Source organism: Plasmodium sp. gorilla clade G2 (genome assembly GCF_900097015.1).
Source record: "Plasmodium sp. gorilla clade G2 genome assembly, chromosome: 3".
Taxonomy (NCBI): Eukaryota; Apicomplexa; class Aconoidasida; order Haemosporida; family Plasmodiidae; genus Plasmodium; species Plasmodium adleri (nom. inval.).
Window position 1 is genome coordinate 832,501 of NC_041695.1, and position 22,438 is coordinate 854,938.

The 22,438-nt window shown below is 17.1% G+C and overlaps 6 protein-coding genes across 6 annotated transcripts in view; 3 read left to right on the top strand and 3 right to left on the bottom strand.

The window, feature by feature from the left end:
- PADL01_0321300 (regulator of initiation factor 2 (eIF2)) overlaps window positions 1-2,360 on the top strand; it is a gene marked incomplete at both ends in the record, with an annotated part of 2,589 nt that extends 229 nt beyond the window's left edge. The window contains 2 exons of the mRNA XM_028685095.1: window positions 1-2,096; window positions 2,280-2,360. The exon at window positions 1-2,096 is cut by the window's left edge and continues 229 nt beyond it. Of these exons, the coding sequence (XP_028536627.1) occupies window positions 1-2,096; window positions 2,280-2,360 (2,177 nt within the window). The remainder of the gene's footprint in view (window positions 2,097-2,279) is intronic.
- Window positions 2,361-2,588: 228 nt separating this feature from the next.
- Window positions 2,589-3,699, bottom strand: PADL01_0321400 (iron-sulfur assembly protein, putative; the record flags this gene model as incomplete). The annotated part of the gene is given in 2 exon segments (XM_028685096.1): window positions 2,589-3,623; window positions 3,640-3,699. The coding sequence occupies 2 exon segments, from the start codon at window positions 3,697-3,699 to the stop codon at window positions 2,589-2,591; spliced, it is 1,095 nt and encodes a 364-aa protein (XP_028536628.1).
- A 1,175-nt stretch (window positions 3,700-4,874) lies between these two features.
- Window positions 4,875-8,905, top strand: PADL01_0321500 (conserved Plasmodium protein, unknown function; the record flags this gene model as incomplete). The annotated part of the gene is made up of 2 exons (XM_028685097.1): window positions 4,875-6,915; window positions 7,071-8,905. 2 exons carry the CDS (start codon window positions 4,875-4,877, stop codon window positions 8,903-8,905), a joined length of 3,876 nt encoding a protein of 1,291 aa, XP_028536629.1.
- A 336-nt stretch (window positions 8,906-9,241) lies between these two features.
- On the bottom strand, window positions 9,242-17,504 carry PADL01_0321600 (conserved Plasmodium protein, unknown function; the record flags this gene model as incomplete). Its single annotated transcript, XM_028685098.1, has 2 exons — window positions 9,242-9,368; window positions 9,493-17,504. The coding sequence occupies 2 exons, from the start codon at window positions 17,502-17,504 to the stop codon at window positions 9,242-9,244; spliced, it is 8,139 nt and encodes a 2,712-aa protein (XP_028536630.1).
- Window positions 17,505-19,178: 1,674 nt separating this feature from the next.
- PADL01_0321700 (conserved Plasmodium protein, unknown function) lies at window positions 19,179-20,321 on the top strand (the record flags this gene model as incomplete). The annotated part of the gene is made up of 5 exons (XM_028685099.1): window positions 19,179-19,278; window positions 19,440-19,628; window positions 19,841-19,971; window positions 20,078-20,141; window positions 20,260-20,321. The coding sequence occupies 5 exons, from the start codon at window positions 19,179-19,181 to the stop codon at window positions 20,319-20,321; spliced, it is 546 nt and encodes a 181-aa protein (XP_028536631.1).
- Window positions 20,322-20,639: 318 nt separating this feature from the next.
- PADL01_0321800 (40S ribosomal protein S3A, putative) lies at window positions 20,640-21,557 on the bottom strand (the record flags this gene model as incomplete). The annotated part of the gene is made up of 2 exons (XM_028685100.1): window positions 20,640-21,265; window positions 21,395-21,557. The coding sequence occupies 2 exons, from the start codon at window positions 21,555-21,557 to the stop codon at window positions 20,640-20,642; spliced, it is 789 nt and encodes a 262-aa protein (XP_028536632.1).
- Window positions 21,558-22,438: the final 881 nt, after the last annotated feature.

Below are 22,438 nucleotides of genomic sequence, written 5' to 3' on the forward strand. Positions count from 1 at the left end.
TGTTTAATAAGAAAAAGGTAGAAAAAGAGAATATAAAAGAGTCATATATATGTGATGATGATGTAAAAACTATAAGTGTAGATAACATTTTATGTAGTACTAATGATATTGTATATAAAAATAAAAGTATTTATAGTAGTAATATATTAAATGATAATAATTTAATAAATGAAGAAATATTAGATATGAATAATATTTTTAAATATGTGAAGTGTCTACATTTGAATATGTTTTTATTATTACATACGAATGATAAAAATGTAGATTACCCTTATAATTTATTAAATGTAAAAATGGATTTATATTTAGATGAGGAGATAAGCAAAATATATACTTCAGATTCTATATTAATCAATAAAAAATGGAATGGAGATATAAATACAATATTTGATAATATAGAAGAAAGTGGAGATGATGTATTTAATAAAAAGAAACAAATAGAAATTGTATTAAAGGAGAATAATATATGTGATGAGATGAAGAAAGAGATATTAAATAATATTTTGAATATTATAAATTATCATTGTATAGGATCTAAAGAAATGAAATTTATAGATTCTTTAAAAATAATATATAAAAATTATTTTTGTAACAATATGATATTATTAAATAAAGAAAAAAACAAAGCCACAAATGAAATAAATGGAGATAATTATTGTAATAATAAATATAATATTAATAGTTATGATTGTAATTTGGGTTATGATTTATATTATAAGGAGTTAATAGAAATAATAAATAATTTGATTTATTTTTTATTTGAAGATAATTTTTATAATGCATCAATTTCTAAAGAAAATAAAATATGTTATAAAAGGTTGTATGAGCAATTTAATAAGATTATGATAAAATCTAAAATCATAAAATTAAATGAAGAAATGATATCTTACTTGTTGATAGATTCGATATTCATACCTGACTATGTTCATAAAAATAAGTTTAAGCAGGTGGATGAAGATGTATATTCGTCTTTTTCTTCATATTCAGAGCAAGAAGAATCTGAAAAAAATGAAAAAAATGAAAAAAATGAAAAAAATCAGACAAATAATCAGTGTGAAGATAATATGGAGGGGCACACACATACAGAAATAAAATATAAAAATAATAAAAAATATAACAATATAAATAATAATAATAGTAACAATTGTAATAATTATTATTATGATAGTGACGTGGATGTTTTAAATAATGAAGAGACAGATTATGAAGATGAAGAAATAAAGGAAGACGTGGAATATCAAGAAATTAAAAAAATATTTGAAAATAAAAATTTTCGTCTTCTTTTAGAAGATATAGAAAATGAAATAAATAAATTAAATAACAGTGTATTTTTAAGAATTAATCATAAGAACGTAAGAGGAGGTTCTTTTGTAAATAATTATAGTTTAGAAGTAAATACATTATATGATGCATTATTAATTTTAAAAAGTAGTACAAGTATTTATAAGATGATAAAAAATAATATTAAAGAAAAGGAAGAAAAGAAAAAAAAAAACGATCATTATTTAATATTATCAAAATATGTTAATATTAATATATGTTTTTTATTTGATGTATATGTATATGATAATAATATAATTGGTATATCACAAAAATATTTAAATTATTATTTTTCTTTTCTGAATGATCCAGATATTATTATAGATACTATAACTCTTATAAAAAATATGTTTGAAAAAAATCTAAAAAATAATTTTTTTTGTAATAATTATATTTTTCAAGTTTATATACATACATTTAAAAAAACCAAAAAAAAAAAGTTACTTTTAATTAATTTAAAAAGTTGGTTATATAAAAATAAACATCCTTATTTTACTAATCGATTTTTAAAATATTATATATTTACAGAATATCCAGTTGTTCAAGTACCTGATGAAAAATACATGTCAAGAGGAATATATAAATATAAATATGATTATATTAATAAAATAGATGATAACAAAATGTTAGACAAAGAAAAAACAAAGGATAGATCATTGATGAATAGAGGAAATGAAAATGATGAGTTTGATTTTTATTTCTATGATGACATATTATATTATTGTATTGTAAAAAATGATAGTATATATAAAAAAAACTCAAATATATATCCAAAGGTAAAAGAGGGGTTAAAAAAAATATATAGTGTTATGTGTGCATAAAAAGAAACACAATAAATTTTTAAGAATAAATATATATATATATATATATATATATATATGTATTATATAAATGTTTTAAAACATATATGTTTATATGTAATATCAATGTAAATATTTTTTATTTTTTTAATTTTTTAGGATTTGAATTATATCAAGGAGGGAGAAATCGACATCGATAATTTGATGGAGACAATGAAACGAGAAAATAATATTCAATAAAAATATATATATATATATATATATTTTTTACAACTATATGTTTATTTTTATTATTATTAATTAAAAAAAGGTTTAAACAAATAAAAAAACAAACAAACAAACAAAAAAAAAATAAATAAATAATATATGATATAAATTAATATAACTGTTGTGATGTTGTGGAAAGTCATACAACATTATATTTTATTATTTTATAATTTTTTAATTTAATTTTTTTTATTTTTATTTTTATTTTTTTTTTGTAAAGTGAAAACTAGTACCACATGGACATATAGATGTAATATTTGGATTTTTAAAAATAAATTTTTCATTTAAATCATCTTTATAATAATCTAAGGTTGTATTGATAACATATAGAATACATTTTCTATCAATTACAAGGAGTATATTATTTTGATCATCATAAATTATTTCATCTTCTTTATGTATATCATTTTTTGATATAAAATTGAATGAATGAGTTAATCCATTACATCCTTTAGTAATAAAGAAGAGTTTCAAAATAGTTTTGTTGTCACTATTATTGTTAGTATAATTATTGCTGTTAGTATAATTATTACTGTTAATATAATTATTAGTGTTAATATTATTATTACTGTTAATATTATTTTTATTGTTGTTTTCCTTTTCATTTGTGGAAATAATTTTTTTTAATTCCTCTTTAGCTTCATCCGTTATAGTTACAATATCCTTTTTTTTTTTGTTATTTCTTTTTTTTAATAGTTTATCTAACTTTATATCATCTTCTTCTTTATCACAAATTTTAACAGTGGATATAAGATTTTCTTTATGATTTAAATTATATTTGGTTATACTATGATTGTTATTTGATAATATATTTGTTTTGTTTTCTTTCTTTTTTTTTTGATTTGTATTTTGACTTGAATCATTATTAATTTCAGAATTTGGAATAATAGATATAAATTCGTTTATATCATTTAATATATATTCTTTTCTTTTAATATATTTGTTATTATTAGAGAAGAATCTTTCATGTTTATTTTTTTTCTCTGTATGAAAAAAATGTATTTTATTTATTACATTTCCATATTCTTTTATAATATCAGAATTAAAATTGTTATTATTTATTGTATGAACAATATGAAATTTCCTTAAAAATATATTATAAAGATTATTATTTATATAATAAGTTTTTAAAATTATTTTTTTTGAACTTACAAAGTTTTTCTGAATATGTATACATGGACAGATTCGATAAATCTTTAAACATTGTGTCAACATTTTTTTTTTTTTTTTTATTACGTCTTTATTAAATTATTTTAGTCATTATATATAAATATTTTATTATGAAATGTTTTACAAGTATTATTTGTTGCATTTTATTTTTTCATTTAAATAATAGTAAAATGGATAAATAAAATAAAAAAAAAAATATATATATATATATTTTATATGTTAAATAATTTATTATTTAAACAAAAAATTATATATATATAATATATATTTATTTATGTGCATATTATTATATAATTAATGAAAAATCAAATGGGGGTAATTTTTTTCTATAAGAAAAAAAATATATTATATGAATATATTATTATATATATAGAAGAGAAAAAAAAAAAAAAAAATATATATATATCTTTATATATATATCTTTATATATATATCTTTATATATATATATCTTTATATATATAGTTTTTTAAAAAAGTAAAAAATCAAACAAATAATATAATATACATTATAGTGGTGACATTATATTTAATTTTATTCGCATGTCAAATATTTTCTTCTTAAAAATGTGTTAAACTTATAAAATTATTTAAATATATAATCCCATGATCATTTAAAATTCTTATGAATATATAATAATAAATATAAAAAGATATTGGAAATAAATATATTATTCTTATATTTTATATAGACCTTTAATATATATATATATATATATATATATATATGTCTTATATGGATCACATATAATATAATATGTGTTTATAATATGCGTGAGGGTATAATGAATATATAAAAATATAGACATAAAAAAAAATATAATATAAAACATACACATATATATTATCAGTTCGTTTATCTAAATATATATATATATATAATATAATATAATAGGATGGTAATTTTTTCAAATTGTATATATTTATATTTTCTAATGCGCTTGATCTCTCTCTTTTTCTTTTCCTTTAAAATTTTTTTTGTTAAAATAATTTTATAATATGATAAAAGGGTCTATATGAATAAGTCACACGTAAATATATATATATATAATATATATAATAGACATTTTGATATAGTTAGATGTCTTTTAATTCCACACACATACACTAAAATGTATTTATATATATATATATATATATTACATTTTTATTTTTTATCCTTATGTATTTCCTTTAAAGGGCCATCCAACTTTCTTCGTTCCATATTTTGAAAATTTTTATATTTCAATAAATAATAAAATAAAAAAAAGTATAAAATTTTCAATTTTTTATTTATCTATCTATTCATTTTTATCATTTTAATATAGTATATAGTCACTATGTATATTAAAAAAGATAAATATGATGAGAATAAAAGAATGGACCTTGATAATTACAAGAATATCATTCATAATAAGAAGAGAGGCACAGATTTATTGAATAATAAAGACCTTTTAGACAAGGGAGATATAAAAAAAGGTGTTGATGTAAAGGAGAGTGATAGTTGTATGAGAAAAAGTTATGATATAAAAGAAGATGAAGAAGAAGATAGTGTTGAAGGTGAGGATGAAGATGATTCTGATTATGATGTGTCATTTGATGAGATGTTAGAAAAAAAAGATGATGATGAGAACTATGAAAATGACGACGACGATGATGATGATGATGTTTTGTATGAGGATGAATATGATCAAGAGATAAGAGATATAAATTTTAATTCATATAATAATTATTACTATCAAATGTTTAATAATAATGAGGATGGTAAGAATGAGATTGAGGAATTGATTAAGAATAATAAATTTTTAAATAAGAAACCAAGTTCTCATCATGAAGATGAATTAAAAAAGAAAGAAATTATGTTTGAAAAATATAATAAATTATTATCTTCATATAAATTAAAAAAGGAATATAAGAATAAGAAAGAAAATATAAGAAGGGATAATAATGTTGTCGATAGTTATGAAAATAATAATAATAAAATGAAAGAAATAAAATTAAATAATAAAAAAGAAGATATAAATAATATGACATATAATAATATATATGATGAGAGTCCATGTTATAGTTGTAAAAGTGAAGATATGTCATATGATGATATAAATAATGATAAAGATTTTATAAATGATGTATTAAATAGAATAGACGAAATATATAATAAAGAATGTCGATATAAAAATTTAAAAAGTGTAAATAATAAAAATAATAAGATATGTATTAATGATTTAAATTTAAGTATTATAAGTGAATATTTAAATGTAGATATATCTGTATTTCATAAAAAAACTACAGTTTTATTGGTTGGAAATACATATAGTGGTAAAAGTTCTTTTATAAATTGGATGGCTGAAAATTATGTGCAGAATACAAGTAGTATAAACAAAAAGAATGAAATAACATATGTGGATATAAAAAATAATTTTACATTTAATTTTAAAAAATTAAATAATAAAAATAATCAATTTGGTATATTAAATGAGATGAAAAATAAGAAAATGGGATCATATATGTGTTCTGGAAATGAAAATGAAGATACATATGTTCATAATAATAATGAAAATAAAAATGAAAATAAAAATATTCGTTTGACAAATAATAAGATTATATTTTCTGGTGAACACTGTGATTATTTATTTAGACCGTTTAAAAAGTTGAGAGAGAATTTAAAAAATGTAAAAAAATATATATATGGAAAAATATCTTATCAAAATGATGTAACTAAATATATGAATAGAATAAATTATGTATCATTTATTGATAGTACTGGTATCAATGAAATAAGAGATGAAGAATATGATAATATATTAATGAATTTATCAAAATATGTAGATTTAGTTTTTATATTTATTGATTCTACAAAATTATCTATAAATAAAAGATTATTAAGAATTATAAATTATGTTATAGATAATCAAATTAATAAAGTTACAATATGTTTAACAAAGATTGATATGATAAAAAAAATTCATTTGTATAGATTAGTCTTTTATTTAACTCAATATTTTGTAGGAAATCTAAATGTATTTAAATATAACCTATTAAAACATAATAATATAGAAAATGACCAAGATAATGATAAAAATATCGAATGGAATAATCATCATAATTATATGATCAATGATTATAAAAAGACAGATCCTTATTTTCTTTATGGTGATCACTTGAATGATAAACCGGTATATAAAAAAATAAATCATTTTTTGAACAGATCTATGCGTTCTTTTCAAAATATTTTCTTGATGCCAGCTATTTTGAAGAGGATGATAAATAAGAAGCAAGTGAGGAGAAAAGTAAAAAATGAAACAGTAATGGGAGTAGAGGCAATGAGAGTGAATGATTTAGATGGGCATCTAATATATAATGAGGAACACCCATTAGCAGGTAAATAAAAATATATATATATATATATATGTATGTGGGTGTGTATTTATATATTTGGAAATCTTTTCACAAAATAGTGAATGTTTTATTTTTTATTTTTTATTTTTTTATTTTTTATTTTTTTTTTTTATTTTTATTTTTATTTTTTTGGAAAGGGAATGATCTCTGTAGAAATAATCAAAATAATGAAAACGAAGGTAGCATTTTTAAGAAAATATTAACAAAGAGTTATAATTCCTTTAAAGAGAAGTTGATAGAATGTAATTCGAGTGATAGTCTTGAACACCATATTGTGAATGATAAAGGAATATCTAAAAACTTTATTTTAGAAGAGAATGAAAAGGAAGAAAAATATATAAATATATTGGATGAAGTAAATAATGATTCGTATGATAATCGAAAAAGTTTTTACACATCCACAGAAAGAAATAGATATAGTAATAACCATTTAAGAAGTCAAAATTATAAGAAGAGTGGAGATAATAATTATTATAATTGTAAAGATGATAATAAAAATATGTGTAATAATAAAAAAATAAAATATGTTGATTGTATAAAAAATTTAAGTATATTTTTGGGAGTACTTTTTTTTGAAGTTATAACAACCATTTATAGTTTAATTCATACAAGTATTAATACATATTTAAAAACAAATGATAAAAAAATTATGAATGAAAAGAAATTACAGAATTTAGAAGATATGAAAAAAGAAAAATTAAAATATGAAAATAATAAGAATAATAATTCTTTAAAAATCTTAGATTTTCTAACAATTTATTTACCTGAAATTATTAATAGTCCTTTAAAGAAAGAAAAATGGACATATAATAAAAATGATATAAATTATGAACATAAGAAAAGAAATCGTATGAGTTGTAATATACATTTTGAACATATGAAATATAATAAATATATAAATGGTGATATTAAAAATAATGACAAGAATAATTATAATTCTTCTTATAATAATTATAATAATAATAATGATGATGATATTTTTGATAGACGTTATAGAAATGATTATAATTTACAGAGAAGAAGCATACCTGTAGATTTTATGTTATTAGATAAAAGAAAAAATGAAAAAAATAAAAATTATGTAGATAAAAATAATTATATAAGTAATAGAGAATATTATGAAAACAAGGATCGCTTTTCTCATTATGATAACAAATTTTATGATGGTAATAAAAATAATTTAAAAAATATAAGACATATTAATAATAATAATTATGAACATGATATTGAAAGGGATAAATATAAATATGATAATAATTATAATGACAGAGGAAATGATTACTTTATAAAAGAAGATAATTATTATTATGAAGATGATGAAAATATATATAAAAGACAAATGAATAATAATATTAATCATATTGATCATATTGATCATATTGATCATATTGATCATATTAATTATAATAATAGTAATTATAGTAATAGTGTTAAAGAATTAAATATGATACATGAATTATTATATAAGATCGATGAAAGTATCAACCTGAAAACGAATCAAAGTATATATATGCTTAAAAAAGATTTAGAAACCATCCAAAATAGTTGTTTAAAAAAAATATTTGAAAATAATGAAATAATAAAAAAAAATAAATCCTTACGAATACAAAAATTGAAATTTTATTTTTTTAAATATACTGCTATTTTTATAGGTTTTATTATATCTTTATTAAGATATGATTTATTAGTATATTTCAGTTTTATTAAACCCGAACTTTTATTTAGTATCTTTTCTAAATATTTTTTATTCTTATCATCTTATAATAAAAATTCTCTATTTATTACAATTAACGTTATTTTAATTATTGCTTATTTCTCTTTATATTTGAGATATAATAAACGAAATTATTTTAAATCTTTAGACAAAAGCGATTTAAACAAAATTAAAATTATCCTTTTGTTTACTCAAATAATATTTGATGAAATTAATCAGATACATATGAAGCTCCTCGGAAAAAAAGAAAAGAAATAAAAAATATTTCCATGAATAGGATGGACAGGTAATCATATCAGGAAGGTCTTTTTTTTTTTTACATAAAGGTTAAAATATATATATATATAAATATATATATATAAATATATATATATATATATATATATATATATATATATATAACAAATTAAACGTGACAAAACAATATTTTGAATAAACAAAAAAATAGAGCATTTTAAAAATAAATAAATAAATAAATAAATAAATATATATATATATATATATATATATATATATATGCACATACATTTTTGTGATTTTTTTTTTTTTTTTTTTTTTTTTTTTTTTTTTTTTTTTTGAATTATATTATATATACTAACTAAAAATATTAATTAACATATGATAAAACAAGGAAATCGAATTTACATCAAATATTATTTTTATATCGTCTAATATGAAAAATTCTTCATTCAAATGTTCTACGAAATATTCTACGCTTTCTCTGAAAAAAATAAGATCATTTTATATGGTTAAATGAAAATATATATATATATATATATATATATATATATGTATATTTATTTATTTTTTATATTTTATATTTTATATTTCTTATTTTTTGTTACCTTATGTGACATTTTGCTCCTTCATAATTTAAACAATAAGAATCAAATAATGGAAACAAATTTGTTGTTTGCAGATAATTTTGAAGACTAGTAAAATAAGAAAACATCATGTAGACACTTGTATTTGTATGTTTTATAAATATGAAAAGTATAAGATATATAGAAGAGTGTAATGAAATATTATTTGTTTGTTTATTTATGATATACATATTAAAATATATATTAAATAATTTAAAAAAGATATCATATGAAAATTTATTTTTTATTAAATATGGATAAAATGAGATTATAAAAGAAATAATATTATTATTAATTTGATTATATAAATTGAAAACTTTATTTTCATTATTAGACATATGTTTTGTGTTTATAAATTGAATACATTTTTGTTGTTGTGAACATAATTCATAATATTTTTTGGTTAAATAATTTATCATTTTATTTATATGAATAAGAAAAATATTAAATATATATTTAATGTCTATACTGTCAAAATGATTTAAAGAATTATCAGCTGATATAAGATGAAACTCAAATATTTCTTTATTATTAATATTATGTAATTTTTTATAAATATATTGAAACAATTCAATTACATTAAATCTTTTATAATCATATTTTTTTAATATAAACATGCGAAGACATATCCATTTAATTATATATGCTTGTTTACACATAAAGGCAAAATTTGATTTTTTCAATAACATTTTTCTTAAATGATATATCTGTTGGCTTATATGATTTATTTTATTATTTTTTTTTTTTTTATTTGGAAAAAAGAAATATAAGAAACATTTTTTCTTTTCATATAAATGTTCATCTTGTGATTTGTTTTTATAAAAGCACATAAAAGATCTATAATAAAAGAATTTAAAAATTTTAAAAATCCAAACATTTGTTTTTATTGTATCATCTTTTGTTTCTTCATATTTATTTTCTTTTTGTTCTTTCATATGACTAGCTAAATTTTTTTCATCGATATGTGTACCTTTAAAATTTTCTATATCGTGTTCTAATATGCTTATATCTGTTGATGATTCACTAAATTTTTCTGAATCGCTTGATAAAATATAATTATAATTAAATGGATCATTATTTGTATTTATATCATCTATATTTTTATTTTCATTTATATAATTATTTTTTATTTGTTCTTCTTCAACATGTGATTGTAATGATATATCTACATTTGTATTATCACTTTTAAATAGGTTATAATATGTTTGTAAATAATGTTCTGTGTTTTTTTTTTTTTTTTTCTTTTTCTTTTGATCTAGTATTTTATTTATATAATGATCATGCTTCATGTCTGTTATTATTTGGCTTAAGGGTAATATATGAAGAATGGTATTAAGAAAAGCATAACTTTTAAAAATTAATATTTTTATTTTTTTATTTAAAAATATAGCATCACTTATATATTGAATACCTTCTATAAATATGGACATATCATAATTGGAAATAAAATATTGTATTTCTTCTTGTATGCATGTAACAAATGTTTTTATATGTTCTTTATTATTTTCTTCTAAGGTATAAATTTTTTTTTCCATATAAAAATTAAAAAACTCATAATTAAATATTATGGAAACAACTGAAAATAAAAGATCGAAGGATTCATAAATGCTGATATTTAATAAGAGTCCAATTTTATATAAGTATAATATAAATATGTCTTCACATATTTTTATTTTTTTCTTAATAATATGAATGACTTTGGAATGGATACAATCATATGGTTTATTATAACTATTATTATTACTATTATTATTATCATCATTATTATCATCATCATTATTATTATTATTATTATTATTATCATTGTTTGTATTTATCATGTCGTTAATTTGTTTTAACAATGAACATAAATAAAAGAATAAATGAAAATTTATTATCGAATAGTTCTTCATGTTACACAAAAAGGAAGACCAATAAATAATTTTTTCCTTCTTATAAGTAGTTTGAATAATACTACAAATAATGTAATCTATGAGCTCATTAAAATATAAAACATTATTTTTTTTTTTGTTTGCATCTTCTTTTATATCTTTATAATTAAATATACATAATAGATTTGGATCGACACATATGTTGTTACTTGTACTATTTTTTGTATTAATTAGATTAGATGATAAAGAAGATATATGATTTTCAAAATTTTTTTGTTTATTAAAAGTATCCATATATAAATTCTTATTGTGATATTTATTATAATATTTATTATCATCAATGTTGTGACACATATAAATATCTGTACACCTATTTGTAGCTATTTCATAAAAATAAAAATTTATAAATAAATTATTTGTATCATGTAAATTTTGCATATTAAAAGAATATATAATGGTATTATAAATATTTAAACCAGCATGCATAATATTATAAACCATTTTATTAATTTGATCAACAAATAAATATACATTTTTTATATTTTTAAATAGGTACATAAAAAAACTATTATTCTGATCATATAACATTTGATTATCATTATTATCATTATTGTTGATGTTGTTAATTTTTTCGTAGTGTTCTAATTGATGATTATTTATATTTTTTATATTTTCAACAACATATTTTGTATGTTGTTCATTATATGAATTTTGCACGCTTATCATATTTTCTGTGGATATACATTCATCAAATTGAAATGACATATGAAATAAGAAGAAAGAGGAATTATCAAACTTAAATATAGTATCTAAAAATAATTTATCTTCTTTTACATTTTTTATATATTTATTAATATTATTGGCTAGTTCATAATGTTTTAAATTTTTAATAATACCTTTTTTCAATTTACTATAAAATTTTTTTATGTATAATTTTTTTTTCAGATAATTATTGTAAGATGTTTTTTCTAGTTTGATTATTATGGAATGAATAGAATCACTAGATATTTTACTGTGATTATTATAAAAGATTTTATTATTGTCCTTATCATTATAATCTTTCTTATATAGATTCTTATGGTCAATAAAATGTTCCATCTGATTTGTTTTTATCTTTAAATTTATGCTTAAAGCATTTTGCATCTTTGTTATATAACACACATGTTGTTTATTATAATAATATGCACTTTTTTTATATGTGTTATGAAATATATTATAATAAAAACGTATATTCAATAAAAGATGAATTAATAAATATAAGGAATTATAATATATATAATTTAATATCTCTGATGTATATAAATTATTTACGATATTTTTTTTCAATATTTTAATTACTTCTACTTTTTTATATATTCCTGTTTTAAAAAGATGTTTTTTAAAATCACTTAAATGAAACATTTCTTTGTTTATATTATGTGGTATATATTTCATATGATTTTTTAATTCATAATTATATATATCATCAACATGAATAAAAGAAATATTTTCATCGATATAAAAATTATTTTCTTTTAATATATGTCCTATTAAACAATTCTGTTGTATTTCATTGCATATTTCTTTTATATTTAATTTTTCTAATACTTCGATGAAGCGATAATCATCTTGATGTGTATTTAAATGTACTTGCTTATTATCATCAACAGTGTTTATATTAATATATGATGTATTATTATCTTGTATGTTTTTTTCTTTTTCTTTTTTTTTTTTTTTTTTTTGTATGAAGGTTAAGAAATTATATATAGTCAAAGTTATAATTACACTTAAAACTATATGTTCCCTTTTTTTTTCATAAAAATGCAGAATTATTTTGTTTAAATAATTTAAGAAAACATTAGTCATGTGTATATCTTTTTTTAAGGAATATTCTAATAACTTATAACATTCAAAAAAATCTGGTTTATTAAAATATAATGATTCTGTTTTTTTATCATTTTTTTTCAAATTTTCTCTTTTTATAAAGCATATATTAGAATGAATACTTTTAATTTCCTTTAGCCACTGGATTAAAAATTTTACAATACATATATGAGATATATATGTTAAATTCATGAACTTAATAATTTTCGTTGTATTCTCTTTTTTAAAACTTTTGAATCGTTTACTATAAATATATAAAGAACTTGATAATAAGTCATTAATATAATAAGCTTTATAAAACAGAAGAGGGAAAAAAAAACTTAACCTTATGTGAGAACAATATATATTTGATAATGCAGAATTGTTCATTTTTATAATATCATGTAAATCGTAAATAATTTTTTCATTTCCATAAGACACGATATTATCATCACTGTTATTATAATCAATAGTATCCATTTTATTCTCATTATCAACACAGTTGTCATTTATGTTTCCATCATTATTGTCAGATACATTTTGTTTTTTATTTTTTTTCAAATTATTATTACTTAATAAAGTGTTGTCATATTTTCTTTTATTAATATATTTATTATGATGATCATGAGGGGGGTTCACATCATCTATATAATTATGATGAATGAATAAATCATCAGAGTTGTTATCATAAATCCAACCTTCCAATGTATATATCTTTTTTGCTTCTTTAAAAAAATTATGTGTGTTAAGAAATTTATGTTTATTTATATCTTTATTCTTTATATAATCTATATAATAAATAACTTTATTATCATGAATTAAATTGTTGATATTATCTTTTATATATAAATTAAAAAATAGATTTAAATGATACATATTATTATTATTATTATTACTATTATTATTAGTTTTATCATTTAAGTGCATTAAGAAATGTATACATTCTTTTTCTGAATGAGATAAAAGAATTTTATAATAATTAAAATAATTGTTTATTTGAAATATAAAATCGAATAAGGTAAAATTTTTAATATTATTTATATTAAAATTTGGTGGGAAATCATTTTTATTATTTGTTAATTCTTTTATATTATTTTGTAGTGACATATCTTCTTCTTTATATTGTAAGGTGTTATTTGTTTTTATAAGATCTAAATGTATATGTTCTAATAATACTTCTTGTTTGTAAGCAAAATTGTTCATATTTAATTTAATATTATTTGTATATTTATGATTTGATATATATAAGAAGCATTTTTTTTTTGTTGATTTCTGAAATTTGTTTATATAATGTTTTATTTTCTTTGTTTGTAAAATATTGTTTTTATTGTTACATATAAGGTTTGATAATTTTTCTTTTAAATCTATTTGATTATTATTTTCTATAGAAGATAATAATAAAGTGAGTATATTTTTATGAATATATTCTAAATTACTTATGAACATTAAAAAACGCATTATTGATTTTCCCATTTTAAATAAAAATATTTTTACAGATTCATTATTCCATAGTTGTAAGAATATTTCTAAGGATAATGTTTTGATTAATATATATTCCTGATTATTATATTTGTTGATTAAATCAACACATTTGATAAATATATATTGTGTTATTAAAATACAAGAACATATATTTAATAAAAAATTTTTAATATATCTTAAAAATGTTAATAGTAAATGTTTTTTATATATATGATATGTTTCAATTTTTTCAAATATTAAACGGAATAATTTAAAATAAAGAATATTGAATAAAATTTTTTTTTTTTTTTTTTTTTTCTTCATCATATTTTTTGTATATGTCTTTTTTTTTATAGTATTATTATTTTTGATTGGTTTTATTATTATTGGTAATATACGTTCTATTAGATTTACAAGATAGTTATTTTTCATATTATAATTTTTCATAAGACTTATTAGAATAAATAAAAATAATATTAATGTATTTTTATTTAATATATTTAATATTAAGTTATAATACTTTGCATATTCTTCATCATCTTCATTCATAATAATAATTTTGTATATTAAAAAAAGACACATGTTATTTATATAATTATCAGTAATTGAATAGAAATTTTTAAAAAAAAGAAAAAAATTTTCAAAGGGTAATGGTAAGGATATGGAATTAATGTTTGATATGAAATCATCACTTTCTTGATCATTCTGTTCACAATTATTATTATTATTATAAATATTATTATTATTGTAATTATTATTATTATTATTATTATTATTATTATCATCGTTGTGATCATTTTTTTCTTTCTCTTTATTTAAATTATTTTTAATTATTTGTTGTGTATTTTTTGATACATCCTTTTTGATTTTTTTATGAAATGAAAATAAATTCTGTAGAAAAATAAATTTAACATTATGAATTATAATCATTTTATAATTAGTATAAAAAATATTTTTATAATGAATATAATTATTTTTAGGAAATAGATATAATTTGAATATATCTAAAATTTTAATATTATCTTTTATTTTTGTTTCAACTTGATTAAATAAATTTAAAACATTTGTTTGTTTACATTTGTAAGTAATTTCTTGCCATTTTTTTTTATATTCTTCATGTTTTTTATAATATTTGTATATAAGTATATTTTCACATTTTTTTTTTATATCACTGTTTATTTTATTTTCTATAATATTTATATTTTGTATATTATTTTTTAATTTATATAACCCTTGATATGTTTTTGTATTGGTAACAAGTACATTATCTTTTTTTTTATATACATTATTATTTATAAAATCTACATCATTATAATTATCATGATTATATGTCATATGTTGTATCTCATCATTTGTTTTCTCTGTATTATTTTTATTATAACCATGATCATATATATTGGTATTAACGTATTTATTTGTTTGATATATATTACTTCTTACAATTTTATTATATGTAGAAAAATTGCTCACGCCATCATTATTTTTGAATTCTTTTTGTAGGTCATATATTTCTTTCAGAATAAAATTTATATTATTTTCATCGTATTTATATTTTATAGTAATATCGTTTATTTTGTTTAATACATGTTTAATAGTTTCGTTATTGCTTTTTTCTCTTAATTTTTTTTGATAAAACATTTTCATATCATGTATTCCTCTTTTATCATTTGATAGAATATTAATACAATGTGATAATATATCATGAACACTATCACTATTATTATTATTATGATTATTATGATTATTATGATTATTGTTTTTATTATTATTATTATTATTATTATTATTATTTTTATTTATGTGATCCCTTTCTAAAGGGACATTTTTATAATTGTTATATAATGTATGTGTATTATTCAAATTATTTTGTATATTCTGATGATAAGTCTTATCATTTTTTTCATTCATATATAAATAATTTTTATTATTATCTATCTCTTCTATATTTTGTGTATCTTCTTTAGTTATATTATTTGTCGTAGTAGATACATATTTTGAATTATTATAAACCGTTTGATTATTATCATATGAATAATCAACTATTTTCTTATTACTTGTATTATCTTTTGTTTTATTATTATAATGGTTTTTATATAAATTATAAACATTTCTAGTATCATTTTTATTTATATTAGTCATATAATCTACATTGGAAGAATACACATTATCTGTATTTATATAATTCGAGCTTTCTGAATTTATAAAATTTTGTTTATTTTTATCTTCAGTAGTATATATATTTTGATAATGTCCTTTTTTTGAATTATTTGTAATTTTTTTATATACATTTGAATTAGTAGATTTAATTTTATTCAAACTGAGATTATTATTATTATTATATAAATTATTATTGGTATAATTATTATTGTAACTATATGAATTATTATTTACACCTTTATTTCTAAAATTATTTTTATTATATTCATTTGTTTCATATATATTATAATGAACACCTTGGTTTTTATTATCTGTATTATTGTGGAAAGGTTTTTTATTAAGTGTATTATTATCTACATATTTGTTATTATTATAAATTTTATTTATAAAAGGATTGTATTGTGATGAAGCATGTATATTATCATTATTATCATAAGTATCATATGCAACATTATTTTTTTTTTTTTTTTGTCCTTGCATATTTTTTTTTCCATAAACATTTTTGAATTCATTGTCTATATTATTAAAAAATAAATTTTTTGTCAAATTTTTATTATTGTCATTAGGGTTGTAATTATTATTATTATAATTGTTATTATTATTGTTGTTGTTTTTTTTCCAAATATTATTATTACTATTATTACTATTATTATTGTTATTCATTTTTATGGAATCAAGTAAAGACAACGATGATGATGAAGAAGAAAAAAAAAAAAAAAACAAAAAAAAAAAAATTTAATTGATGATTATTCTTCACATTTTGTTCGAAAGGTTCATATACAAAAATTATGTATAAGACAACAAAGAAAAAAATAAATAAATAAATAAATATATATATATATATATATATATATATATATATATGATTTAAATGTAAAAATTTTATTTAGTAAATAATAATAAATCACAAATATATCATATATATTATATATTTTTTATTATGTTGATGATCTATTTTTAATATTACAATGATTAAACTTATATATTTTGTATTATTATATATATATTTTATGGTATGATGCTTAAAAATTTTGATTAATATATGGTGACCACATAAAAAATATTAAATAAACAAAAATATATATATATATAAATATATATATAATATATACCTTTGAATTTTATTTTTAAAAAATGAAAATATGTATTATTATTATCCCTTATATTAATTTAAAATAATCAAAATATATTTTCATTAAAAGTTTACAAAAATTCAATTAATTTTTTTTTTTTTTTTTTTTTTTTTGTTGTTTATTATTATGTTTATATACTAAGGTTAAAATATTGTTTTTAAGATAAAACAAAAAATCATTTTATAAATATGAGAAATGTATAAAATAATGACACATAAAAAATAATAAATAATAAGAAAATAATACTTTTACATATATATATATATTATATATATATATATATATTTATTTTGTATGACCGATTTTACTTAAAATTCAAAAGAAAATTTTAAAATTATATTATCTTTTTATAATGTATTTTTTATATTTTACATATATATAAATAAATATATGTATATATATATTTTTTTTTTTTTTTTTTTTTTTTTTTTTTGTTATTCATTCTGTGAACATATTATATGTATATAATATATATATAGAAGTGGGTATATATATATATATATAATATACATTTATATATGTAACATTTGATCAAAAATAAAAAAAAATAAAAATATAGATTTATATATTACCATTTAATAATATTTATTATATATATATATTTTTTTTTTTTTAATAATATCTTGAAATTTTCCTATTTTTTAAATATTATATATATATATATATATATATATATATATATATGTGGGATCTTATAAAATATATATTTTTCTTTTCTTTTCATTTTCTTTTTTTATTTATGGTCTTATTTTAAGGGATATAATATATAAGCAAAAATGTTATGATACAAATAAAATATTATCTTTTACATCCTTTTTGTAAACATAACGTTTATTGGATGATAAAAGAAAAAAAAAGAAAAAGAAGTTTTATTTGATAGGTTTTAAAAGTATATAATCGTGAATATAGAATTATTTTTTGTGTGTCTATTAAAATGTATATGAGATAATTTTTTAAAAGTACAAAGACTTTCTATATATATATAAATTAAATATATATATATATATATATATATATATATATATATATATGTTTATATTTTTATTTATTTAATTTCCAATTCACCATTTTACTCTTTAATGAATATATAACAATTAATATTGTTCCTTCTTTCTTATAATATTCAAAAAATTGTCTATACGTACAGATCAAATGTTTTTTTTATTTTTTTAATTTTTGTAATTTTATTTTTAAGAATGAAAAAATGAAATCAGTGTTAGATAAAAATAAAAAGAAAGAAGATGAACAATTATTGAAAGCAAAAGAATTAAAAGAAAAAATTGAGTCCATGAAAAATGACTTGGGTATATATAAATATAAATAAATATATATAAATATATATATATATATAATATCTTCCTTACCATACAAAAAATAAATACACAAGAGGTTGTCCACCTATCATTATTATCTTTCTTATATGTATATTTTTATTTTATTTTATTTATTTATTTATTTTCATTAGAATCTAAGACAAAGCTCATATGCTTGTTAAAAGAACAAAGAGAGAATAAGATAGAAAATATAAAAAAGCTAGAAATAGAAAATAAAAGCAATTATAAACATTTTCTATGTGAATATGAAAATATATTAAATAATTATAAAATTATTGAAAAAGAAATTCATGAAATGTTAAATGATTTAAAAATGTTGTGTGAAAGATCATATAATGAAATATGTAATAATGAATAATTATGAGCTTAAATGTTTTTGTAGATATTATAATTTTATTTTCCAATGTTGTTTTTTTATGTAATATATATATATATATATATATATATATGTCCATGTTCATATCATATTTTTCCTTTTTTTTTTTTTTTTTTTTCTTTTAAAAAACTGTTATATATATATATATAAATATAGTACAACTGAAAAAAGAAAAAGAGAATATTTTCACTGATAAAAATTTAGTTCTAGAGGCTAAACAGAAAGAACTTGATACTAAAGTAGACGGTGTTGAATTAGAAATAATGAATCATTCATGTATGATAAATGTAAGAATAAAATTATTTTTATCATTCGATTTTTATATGTAAATGAATAAATAAATAAATATATTCATATATATATATATATATATATTTATATGTACTTTCAAAGGATGTATTAAAAAAGGTTAGAGAAATATTTAAAAAAACCCACGTCCAATATGAATATGAAGAAGGTATTATAAAAATATATATATATATATATATATATATATATATATATATATATATATTTACATATATAAAAAAATATGTGTATATCTTTCTTCTTTTTTTTTTTTTTTTTTTTGGTAGACTTAAAACCACTATTAATAAGATTACAACATATAAATGTCAACTCGGATGAAATAAAATAATACGCGAATATTTTATTTATTCTTTTAATAATGAAAAAATTATCTTAATAGGATGTTCAAGATGAAAAAAAAAAAAAAAAAAAAAAAAAAAAGAAAAGAAAAATGAAATATATAAATATATACATATATACATATATATAACACATTAGTTGTACTATTTTTAATTGGTGAAAAAATATGTATAATATTAATAAAAAACATTTTCAGATAAGGGAGAAAAAAACAACTATGAAATTATTAAAATGATATAAAAGTGTTTACATATATATATATATGTGTAGTATGTGGTTGTGAAGGGGAAAAAATTAAAAAATCATTTTAATGTTTCAATTCAGCTGTTAAGATGTTAGTAGCTTCCTTAGATTCTGGTAGGGCGTTTACATTTTTTCCTGCTTCTTCTTTTGGGTCAGTATGTAATTCCATTAATTTAGAAATATCTAATTTAGGTCTTTTAAGAATTTTGACTTTTCTAATAAGAACATTTTGTAATGGATAAATTTTTTTGCATTGTTTTTCAATTTCTTTTCCAATAGATTCAGGAATAAATTTCTTTACTAAATCTTTTAATAAAACTTTACTAGCTTCAGCAGTCATAATATCAACCATTTTCTTTCTGATTTTTTTTATTTGGCTAGTTTGAGCATAGCAAGTACTTTTGGTTTGATTTTGCCTTTTTTTGGTAAAAGCAATACAAAACATTCTTAAATGATAATTATCTAAAGTTTTTACATCTGTATGTCCTTCTATTAATGTATATCCTTTTCTTATTAAAGAGCATAATTTATCTCTGGTTATACTTAACCCACAAAAGTCAGTATAACAATCTCTATTAATAATATGATCACAACTTAATTTGATTTTCTTATGGGCTTGATCTTCATCGTTGTTAAGGTCAGCCAAATTTACTTCATAAATTCTTCCCTTCAAACTATCAGTAGCCAATTCTAAAAGGAAAATAATATAAATAAATAAATAAATAAATATATATATATATATATATATATGTATATATTTACATATATATATGTTTTTATTTTTATTTTTATTTTATTTTTTTTCATTTTTTCACTTACTCTTTCCTATCGTTTTTGTGACTAAGGTTTTACCAAAATTTCTGACCAAAAACATTTTTGGGGCCTTTAAATCATACCATTCTTTTTTTGTAAAAACATCTGTAACTTTTTTTTTTCCACCTTTTTTTCCCTTGGATGTTCTTTTATTTTTTCCTACTGCCATTTTTTTTTTCTTTTCTTTTTTGTTTTATATATTATATTATTAATATAAAAGAAATTAATAGTTTTAGAGGTTGATTAAATTTATAAAAATTTTAATTTTATTTAAAAATAATATATTTTTTAAATATTAAGAAAAAAAAAAAAAAAAGAACATATAATTTATTTAAATGTATAAACTGAAGATAAAAAAAAAAAAATAATGTGAAAATATTAAATTATTTTCATAAATGTATATAAATATATAAAATAGAAAAAAATAAAATTATATAAAATTTTAATTATATATATAATATATATATATATATATAATAAAATGAGTAAATTTATATTTAATAGTAAAATATATATATATATATATTATACTTATATCTCATAATATAATATTTTTACATATATATTATTAATTGAAATATATACATAATTATATATGTAATATATTATATAAATATTTATGGGTTCCTTATTTTTTAATACTGCTTTTTTTCACAAAAAATTATGAGAATTAAAAAAATTTCAATATATAATATATAATTGCTATTAAATATATAATAATATATATTTATATTCTTATGTATATGTTTTCTTCTTTGAGGATCTGAGGGTTTACTCAATATATATATAAATATATTTTTAAGTGAATATATTTTTTTTTGTTTACATCAATATTATATATATATTTATAACATTAAGATATGAAGGTTTTAAATATATATAAAATAATATTTATATATATATTTATTATATGTATGTAGTATTTTATTTTTTTATTTTTACTTAAAATATTTATTATATATGGGCACTAAATAATATTGTATATATAATTTTATATGATATATTTTTTTATGTGGTGATAAAGGGGGTATTTTCTTCCTATAATACATA